The sequence below is a fragment of the Nicotiana tomentosiformis genome, chromosome 10 (assembly GCF_000390325.3).
Source record: "Nicotiana tomentosiformis chromosome 10, ASM39032v3, whole genome shotgun sequence".
Classification (NCBI taxonomy): Eukaryota; Viridiplantae; Streptophyta; class Magnoliopsida; order Solanales; family Solanaceae; genus Nicotiana; species Nicotiana tomentosiformis.
In genome coordinates, this window is record NC_090821.1 from 31,399,352 (window position 1) to 31,409,649 (window position 10,298).

The 10,298-nt window shown below is 40.3% G+C and overlaps 1 protein-coding gene across 1 annotated transcript; it reads left to right on the forward strand.

Annotated features, from left to right (window-relative positions):
- The first annotated feature begins 413 nt into the window (after positions 1-413).
- LOC138899953 (uncharacterized) lies at positions 414-1,058 on the forward strand. The gene has a single exon (XM_070186655.1). The coding sequence runs from the start codon at positions 414-416 to the stop codon at positions 1,056-1,058; it is 645 nt and encodes a 214-aa protein (XP_070042756.1).
- The last annotated feature ends 9,240 nt before the right edge of the window (positions 1,059-10,298 follow it).

Sequence of the window (10,298 nt, forward strand, 5' to 3'; positions counted from 1 at the left end):
TCAGGGGGGAGGAGCACAAACTCCTGCCACCCGTACCCCAAAGCAGCGGGTCCAGTTCAGCCCGAGGTTAGGGTAGTAGCTTCTGAGGGGGAGCAGCTCAGGATCGAGAGGTACAAGAAGTACCATCCTCCTACCTTCAACGGATTGGCTTTAGAGGATGCCCAGGGTTTTCTTTAGGAGTGCCATTGTATCCTCCGTACTATGGGTATTTTGGAATTGAGTGGGGTTGATTCACTATGTTCTAGCTTAAGGGAGCGACTTATTAGTGGTGGCGAGCGTATGAGTTGGGTAGCTCAGCCGAGGCAGCTTCACTCACCTAGGCTCAGTTCTCAAAGATGTTCATGAGGGAGTTTGTTCCCCATAGTCTTAAGGATACATGGCGCGCAGAGTTCGAGTAGTTGCGCCAGGGTGCTATGACCATATCAGATTATGCAGTCCGGTTCAGTGATTTGTTCAGGCATGCACCAGCCTTCGTTGCTACTGTCAGAGAGGGAGTTCGTAGATTTATCGAGAGGCTCAACCCTGGTATCAGATTCAGTATGGCCCCAGAGTTGGAGATGGACATCACATACCAGCAGGTAGTGGAGATTACTTGGAGATTGGAGGGTATGTGGGCCCGAGAGAGAGAGGAGAGGGAGGTCAAGAGGCCTCGAGATTCTGGCGCATATAGTGGTGACGGCGCCCTAGGTGAAGCCCGTCATGGTATGGGCTATGTGAGTCGTCCTGTTCATTCAGCACTTCCAGCTTCCAACGGTATTCCGGCCACTCCTAGGCCTCAGGTTCCTAACAAGGTGGTGTCCTTCCTTAAGGCACAACGGATGGTTGGAAAGGTATGTGATGCGTATCTAGCATATGTGAGAGATGTCAGTGTTGATACTCCTACCGTCCAGTCAGTTTCGATAGTGAGGGATTATCCAGATGTATTTCCGGTGGATCTTTCGGGCATGCCGCCCGACATGGATATCGATTTTGGTATTCATTTATTATCGGGCACTCAGCTTATTTCTATTCCACCATATCGTATGGCCCCAGCAGAGTTGAAGAAGTTAAAGGAGTAGTTGCAGGAGTTGCCTTATAAGGGTTTCATTGGCCTAGGGTATCACCTTGGGGTGCTCCAGTCTTGTATGTAAAGAAGAAAGATGTTTCTATGCACATGTGTATTAATTATCGTCAGTTGAACAAGGTTACGATGAAGAACAGGTATCAACTGCCACGCATTGATGACCTATTTGATCAGCCACAGGGTGCCAGAGTGTTCTCAAAGATTGATTTGCGGTCAGGCTATCATCAGTTGAAGATTCGGGAGCTAGATATCCTGAAGACTGCCTTCAGGACACGGTATGGTCATTATGAATTCCTTGTGATGTGATTTGGGCTAACTAACTCCCTAGCAGCATTCATGCACTTGATGAACAGTGTATTCTAGTCTTATCTTGACTCATTCGTCATTGTGTTTATTGATGACATCTCGGTGTACTCCCGGAGCGGGGAGGATCATGAGCATCACTTGAGGATCGTGCTACAGACCTTAAGAGAAAAGAAGTCGTATGCAAAATTTTCAAAGTGTGAATTCTGGCTTGATTCGATGGCGTTTTTGGGTCATGTAGTGTCGAGTGAGGGGATCAAGGTAGATCCGAAGAAGATTGAAGGAGTGCAGAGTTGTCCCAGACCGTCTTCAGCTACTGAGATCTGGAGTTTTCTTAAATTGGCAGGATATTACCATCATTTCGAAGAGGGTTTCTCATCTATTGCTGCACCTATGACCAGATTGACCCAGAAGGGTGCTCCATTCAGGTTGACCGAGGAGTGTGAGGAGAGCTTTCAAATCTCAAGACAACTTTGACTACAGCCCCAGTGTTGGTATTGCCTACGGGTTTGGGGTCTTATACTCTGTACTGTGATGCATTACGTATTGGTCTCGGTGCGGTGTTGATGCAAGACGGTAGGGTGATTTCCTACACATCCAGCTAGCTGAAGGTACACGAGAAGAACTATCCTTTCCACAACCTTGAGTTAGCAGCTAGTGTTCATGCCTTGAAGATTTGGTGGCACTATTTGTACGGTGTCCCTTGTGAGGTCTATACCGACCACCGGAGTCTACAACATCCGTTCAAACAAAAGGATCTTAACTTGCATTAGCGGAGATGGTTAGAGTTACTTAAGGACTATGATATCACCATTCTATATCATCCCGAGAAGGCCAGTGTGGTGGTAGATGCCATGAGTCGAAAGGCGAAGAGCTTGTGCAGTTTAGCGGCAGCTGAGAGGCCATTAGCATTGGATGTTCAGGCCTTGGCCAACTAGTTTGTTAGATTGGATATTTTGGAGCCGAGTCGATTTTTGGTTTGTGTAATTTCTCGGTCTTCTCTATATGATCGTATCAGATAGTGTTAGTATGACGACCCGCTGTCACGCTCCGACCTCGGGGAGCGCAACCGCGCTCAACAGAGTTACCCCGGTCGAGCAAGTCTGCACAGTGTTGTCTACCCAACTCACCCATGAATAAAGAGAAGGATATATTTCATTAATTAGATAGTAAGAGATCATGTGAATTACACTAGTTCATTTCCATTAGTTACGTTGTTAGCAAGTCTCCAAAACAGTACATTTTACAATCATAGTTAAAGTGGAACAGATGATACGCTTACAACAATTTTAGTTTAACCTTCCCAAAAATAGATACAGCCCATACTATGTCTACGGAGCCTCTAATAGAAACAAAAGAGTGATATGACAGTGCTGACAACAAGGCCCCGGCTATACCTCAAAATGCTATGTACAAAGGATAAGAGATACGAGACCACAAAATTAAGTGGGGCTCACCAAGTCAGCTGAGGAGAGGGTGTGCTCCTATCACTGATCAATGCTACCTGCAATGGAACCTCCTGCATCCATTAAAGATGCAGCGCCCCCGGCAAAAGGGACGTTAGTACATATGAAATAGTACTAGTATTTAAAATTAAACACCCTCTCAATAGAACGAGTAACAGTAAACGGAGAATAAAACATGAAATCAATAAGAGACTCAAATAGTATCAAGGTGTTAAGTTAGGGGAAAGGTAAATTTCAAGTAGGTTTTGCTAGTTTAAGTTGGGAGATCTTTATCACCGATACACCACAGTATTTTAGCATGGAGTCTGATTGTCACGACCCAAACCGAAGGGCCGCGACGGGCACCCGGTACCTTACTCAATCGAGTACCAATGTAACGTATCTTTTCGTATCATACTATCATAGGTAAATGAACCAGAAAGGTTGTCATGACATAACTAGAATAAAGCATGAGGGAATACTCAACATGATATACCGACTTATACATATGACGTACGGTCCTATAAGATCAAAATGATCACTCGTATACTGAACATAGTCTGACAAGGCCATATAATCTTTTACGTACATAACATATGTCTGCAAGCCTCTAAGAGTAGATAAATACCATAAAGGTCAGGACAAGGCTCCGCCATACTAATCAATACATATCAAAATTGTTACACCGCATGTTTTCGTACGTGGAAGTACGTCATATGTAAATTGATATAAACTCGAAAATGAGATTTTACATTCCGCATTTTCATACGTTAAAGTTTAGTCGTAAGCTAATCGACGTAAGTTCGGGAAGGAGATTATTTTGAGATTATAAGCATTATGCTATTTCAAACAAGTGATGAGTAAATTCGTGAAAGTGAGAGGGTAAGCAAATCAAAGAAAATTAATTTTCGTCAAAGTTTGACATGTTGGGGTAAAATACGATTCGAGCTACAATTCCTGGTATTTATGGACTGGTGCCATACAAGGTACCACATGACCATAATAGTAAGGTGTACAAAGTGTGTTAAAATTGAGTAGTATTTTAAGTAATTTGAGATAATTCTTAATTATATGGGTAATGGTATTATGGATTTTAGTAAGAGATTAACTAAGTGATTAAGTTATTTGGATAAGGTTTAATAAACCTTCACGTGGCAGCAAGATCTAGCTCCAATTTGTGACTCTTAAGTCAAATTTCAAGGTGGCAAAACTTGAACAAGCCTTTGGCCAACTAAGCCACAAGTGGGGCCCACACCCATTAATACAAAAGCCTTCTCAAAAATCACCAAATGAAGAAATGTCACACTTTCTAACGGATGAAAAAGCTTCAAGCAAAGATCATATTCTTCAAATAGTAACGTGAGTTACTTCAACAATTCATGCGAGATTGTGTCTTAACAACGTGAGATTTTGCGATTTTAAGGGAGTATAGTGCAATCTTTATCAAGAATATCATACGAATTTTTTCCTACTCCGGTCTTGCCGTCACGTGTTTTGTCTCTATTGTCGTGTGTTAGAGGGATTGCCAAGAGAACCGGTGCTGGTATGTTAAGGCTATCCCTTCTTTCTTTTGGCATGATTTATACGACATAAATGAAACGAGCAAATGCATAATTTCCATAAATGACTCTATTCATAGAAATACTAGAGATTCTTATGTTCTTGATTCCCCATGTGTCATATTATTCTATCATCTGTTCATAGGTCTCAGAAAATTCGTAAGTTGATAAAGTTTATTTCATGATATTAGTCAAAGGTATAATGGTCTTATGACACTCTGAAAGATTTTACTGATGTACTTCTCATGCATTGCATTCATTTATATTGACCCGTGACCAGATGGCGTTAGATACGTGTATATATGTATATAGGATATGGGAAAAGGTTACGGCGTTATATACGCACCACTACCTGATCAGCTGGTATGCGTTGATGATTTGCCCACAGTGGCCGAAATGATATGATGGGATGCCCTCAGAGGCTTGATAATGTTATGTACACATATACCTATGCATGGTATGACATTTATACGCATATGCATGACATTGTAAATATTAATGATTCATAGAGTTATTCAGACTTACATATTGAGTCTTTTACTCCATGTTTCTCTCATGTCTATTGTTTACTGATTTTCTTTCCTTACATACTCGGTACATTATTTGTACTGACGTTCCTTTTTGCTTGGGGACGCTGCGTTTCATGCCCGCAGGTCCCGATAGACAGGTCGAGAGTCCTCCAAGTAGGCTATCAGCTCAGCGGAAGGTGTTGGTGCGCTCCATTTACTCCGGAGTTACTTATTTGGTCAGTATGATTTAGACATGTATTGTTTGGTATGGCGGGGCTCTGTCCCGACCTTTATAGCAATTATGTATTCTTAGAGGCTTGTAAACAGATGTCGTGTACGTAAAAGACTGTATGGCCTTTCGGCCTATGTTCAGTGTACGAGTGGTTATTTTGGTCTTATAGGCCCGTATGTCATAAGTATAAGTTGGTATTTCATGTTGTATTCTACTTATCTCACGGCAGGCTCTCTGGCTCAGTTATTTATGATAGTATGATACTAAAAGATATGTTATGTTGGTAATCGATTGAGTAAGGTACCGGGTGCCCATCGCGGCCCCTCGGTTTGGGTCGTGACAAAAGTGGTATCGGAGTAGTTCTGTTCTAGGGAGTCTACATGCCGTGTCTAGTAGAATCTTATTTATGGGTGTGTCATGTACCACACCTATAAGCAGGAGGCTACAGGGTTTAGGACTGTCACTCTTTCTTCTTACTCTAGATCGTGTGGTAGTGCTAAGTTGTAAGAATTCGAACTCCAAAATTCTATTTTATTCATAATACGACGATGCCTACATCCAGAAAAACGGTTGGTAAGAGATATAGTTGTGGAAGAGTTGAGTCAGAGGAATTTAATTTTTGCATCATGCTTATGATGGATAAATGTGAGGTCTTCATCAGAACATGTGTGTACTAAGACGTGTAAGCTTCTTGTAAAGGAGCCCTAAGGCATGAATATCTTCTGTCCACCCCTATGATGAAAGGCAATGAGAGATTCAGAAGATAGATACAAATTTTAACAAGTAAAAGAAGCAAGATGAAGAAGGGTACGAGGTACCCAGCTAGTGAAGAATATATTATTTACCATTCAGGCTGAGAAATATAAGCATTTTGTGTTACCTTCAATTGTAACAGAGGTATGTATAATTGGCCACACCCATCTCATTTATGCCCTATGGAAGCTAACAGAAGCAGTATAAGAGAATGACGAATATAAGGATCCGGCTGGGGTTAGAGTGACCCAAAATGGTGGATGGATTGTATGTGTTAGTTGACATTTTCGAAGGATATTGCAAATGTGCTAATAGATCTCCTTGTGAGACACCCAGATGGTGCATTCTACAATAGTACAACTAGATATGAGTACTACAAAGATAGGCACTAGAAGCCTTGAAGGGATAAATATTACCTTAGTGTGGCTCATGTCCCTAGTAGAGGAAGAATTTTAGGAATTTCGAAGAGCCAATGGATGGATCAAGGGGAGCTAAAAGCAAAAGAATGTCTTGTTCGACTTTTCAGAATAAAGTGATAGACATAGAAGTTAGCGGGAAATAAGAAGAGAGTCAATGAAGCATTATGAGTAAGATATGATACATGGATGACAACGGTAGATCAAAAAGATGACAGTATTACAGAGTCTATAGTCAAGTGAAGGAAAAGACGTGAGGTGACAGGCCTTGAGGCAATAAAAGAATATAGGCCATAAAGTCATATCCTCATTTTGAAAAATAAGTTTGTGACTCTAACGTGATTACCAAAAGGAAAAGTTAGACCCCAGAATAATAGAAATCAGTATGGACTGATGAACAAGATAAACTAAACATAAATTAGGGACTGGGTGATTTGATAATAATCGGTATCGTGAGAATTTCAGATTTCGTTCCGACGATAATAGAATGGACAATAAAAGGAGATTCATGAGAAATTTAGAGAATGGTCATTCAGGAAGACGTTTCCCTAAAGCAAGCAATGTGAGCAAAGTTAAGCTTAAGGGACTGTATGTGCCAGTTACACTAAGTGTCACCCTCGCGAGTAAGGAATTTTTTTATCCTTGGTACATAAGGATTGTCGTAAGGCGAGTAAGGGTCATCGATGTTGTGAAAAGACGCCAAAGATGAAAAGGTAAAACATCTATAAGTAGATCCGCGTGGCTCCAACTCTTAGTACTCCCCTAAAGGGGGAATATGGAGTGATGTGGTATTAAGTCAGAATTAAGTGGTTCTAGTAACTATGGAATAATAAAGGAAGAATGCGATAAAAATGAGAAAGGAATGATATTGCACTTATCCAAATCCAACATATATGCTATGTTTCCAGAATATTATGCAAGCACGATGTCAAGGAAAGGAAGTAAGGGTTCCTGCCCGGGATGTTATTGATGAATAAGGAGCCAGTGCGAGAGGTAAGTTAAGACAAATTAAATAACCCAAGAAAGATTATGTGGAATATTGATATAAGAATGGGCCAACGAGTAGTTAGTAGTTGATTCAGGAAAAGCCTAGTTATAGCTAGACAAGAGGATACAGACAAATCAGCAGATCGTGCAAGATAAACATAGTAAAACCCAATATAGTGAATTCAGCCTCACAGTTATGATATTGTAATAATTAAGATATATTCAGATAGGAGCTGGGGTAGTCAAAGGTACCAAATGAGTGTTATGGAAATAAAAGAGAGTGCCTCTGGGAAGACAGTCAAAATATCAGTTCAGAAGCAACCCCACAAGCACAAGGGCATGGAGGTAAGTAACTACGGATAATTATACGCAAGGAAGGACATCAAAAGGTCCGTCGAGTATACGATGTAATAAGCTCGTAGCTTTACAAGAGTCAGAGGGTCCTCCCTAAGTACTTCAGTGAAAGAATAACTGAGGAAATAAGGAAGAAGGCTTCAATCTAAATATGGTAACTTGAAGGAGAAATAGTCATGTAAAAATAGTCTCACTACAAAATTATATGCACTCTATAAGAAAGTGGCACCTATCATAGCTAATGAGCGGAAAATGAAACCAAAGGTAAAATTCGAGACCATGTGAGTTGCACAAAAATTTCGGCATGCGTGAGAACTAAGATAAGCTAAGTATGCACACAACAAGGGGGCAAAAATACCAGGAAAGTAATTGCCTGCAATTAAAGAAACTGAGATGATCCAGAGTTAGTTACGTTATGAACGGACTTAAGATTTCGGAATATTATCCATGCAGCGTATATGATGACAATCATACAGCTGTAGAAGACTGTGGTATAAGTTAAAAGAAATAATTGAGTCCAGGTCATAGACAAAGGATTGAATTGTTAGAAGATTGTATCATGGATATTCCATAACACCCATGACGGGCTAAACTAATAACTAATACCATGAGCCGCAAATCGGAAGATAGCTTAAGCCTACATAAAGGCTGATCAGAAGGAAGAGGAAACTAAAGAGTTACATCAACCAAGTAAATCAGGAGTCTGATTATTGGACCCAGAAAATTATAGAAATCTTGATTGAGAACATTGCAGGATCACTCTTAATATCAGAGGTATAAGAGAAAAAGTACAACAACCATATTCTATAACGTCTCTACGATAAAGCCAGTTAGAAAAGTACCAGCCTCATAAGAAGTCAGTACGAAGCACCCACCAGATTGTGTATGCACCAGAGGTGCAAGTATTATAATAGAGCTTCAAATTATGGACGTGAATTATACCTATGTGGAAGGGAGGTCATGAAAGAAATAGAAGATACGATGCAAGATTTCAAGGTAGTAAGGTAAAGGTGAACAACGTACGAAATACTCAAATACAGAAGGTTGTGAATAGTCCATACTTCGGATAAAAAGGCTAGAAGCGCGGGAATTTAGTATCCAAGAATAATAGCGGCATCGTCAGTAGCATATCTTCTAGCGTATGATTTCTAGGTACCGAGAGATCTAGCCAAGAGAGTAAAGAAGAGTTAGAGACGATGTGATGTCTCGCTTGATGTTCCAGAATATCATAAGGAAATCTATGGTGCAAGAAAGTTGAAGGAAGGTTGCGAATAGTATAAATAGATACGTATAGGTCGCAAGCTAAAGTATAGAAAAGCGACAAAGTTTTATGACAGGAGTAAGGATGAGAAAGGGCGAGTGAGAAGGTGACGAGAATGGATAAGTCCTCGGGATTAAGCCCATGGAAACAAGAGAGCTAATGGTTTCTCTAAGTTATAGAAAGTTCAGTATAGCCTGAATGAACTCAAAGGGATCTAAGACTAATAGCATCTAGAAGAAATGGAATGTTGCACTGGTAGTGAAATGAGGATGTGATTATGATAGATAAAGGATGATATTTGGGCCTTCGATTGAGTAATGACTTGAAGAGGATTTCATGAATTGTATGGGATTAAAATACCCATGTAAGATGAGTCATATTGGGATGCTACAAAATATGATTATGAAAGTATAGTATCGCCCCTAGGTGGATCAATCTAATTACTCCAGATGTCCCCGATGAGACGTGAGCCCTAGCGTCAGTGTTACATAAGAGACCAAGTTATCAGTGGTAGATGATAGATCGATATTAAGGTGAATCAACAATGGAGGGACAAAAGTCACAAAATATGAGGTGAGATTAGGCCATCATTCTTAAGATGAACAGTAATGAGGAAGCATTAAAGGACATAGTATATATGGGATAAGCAACGAACGTAACCTGGAGTTTGGTAGCAGACCTCAGTAACGATAAATCGAGGTAAGATTTATGATATATTATGACCTAATTGGATGCAGTAAAGTCATGCGGATAGATAACCGGGCTTATGAAATAAGATATAGCAATATTCGTAAGTTCGACAAAGTACCGAGCGAAGAACTTCAGTATACCTATAGATGCCCAGAGGGACATCTTGTCAAGATATGTATATGTTAACAAAGTGAGGCCTAGAGATGGGCTAAAAGCTGGAGGAAATAGGAGAGAAGTCACTTAGACGCACTTACAAGGTCAGAGTCGTACATGCTGCATGATAAAAGGTAGCAATAATTGCGAGATTGGATGTTCCAAAGGGAGAATGATGTTACACCCCATATTTTCGTACGTGTAAGTACGCCATAAGTAAATTGAAATAAGCTCGGAAATGAGATGTTACATTCCGCATTTTAGTACGTTAAAGTTTCGTCGTAAGCTAATCGACGTAAGTTCGGGGAGGAGATTATTTTGAGGTTATAAGCATTATGCTATTTCAAACAAGTGATGAGTAAATTCGTGAAGGTGAGAGGGTAAGCAAATTAAAGAAAATGAATTTTCGTGAAAGTTTGACATGTTGGGGTAACATACGGTTCGAATTAAAAGCCCTGGTATTTATGGAATAGTGCCATACAAGGTACCACATGACCATAATAGTAAGGTGTACAAAGTGTGTTAAAATTGAGTAGTATTTTAAGTAATTTGAGATAATTCTTAATTATGTAG

What these genes read in the sequence shown, in the direction of transcription:
- LOC138899953 (XM_070186655.1), top strand. Translation starts at nt 414, where the DNA reads ATGACCATATCAGATTATGCAGTCCGGTTCAGTGATTTGTTCAGGCAT.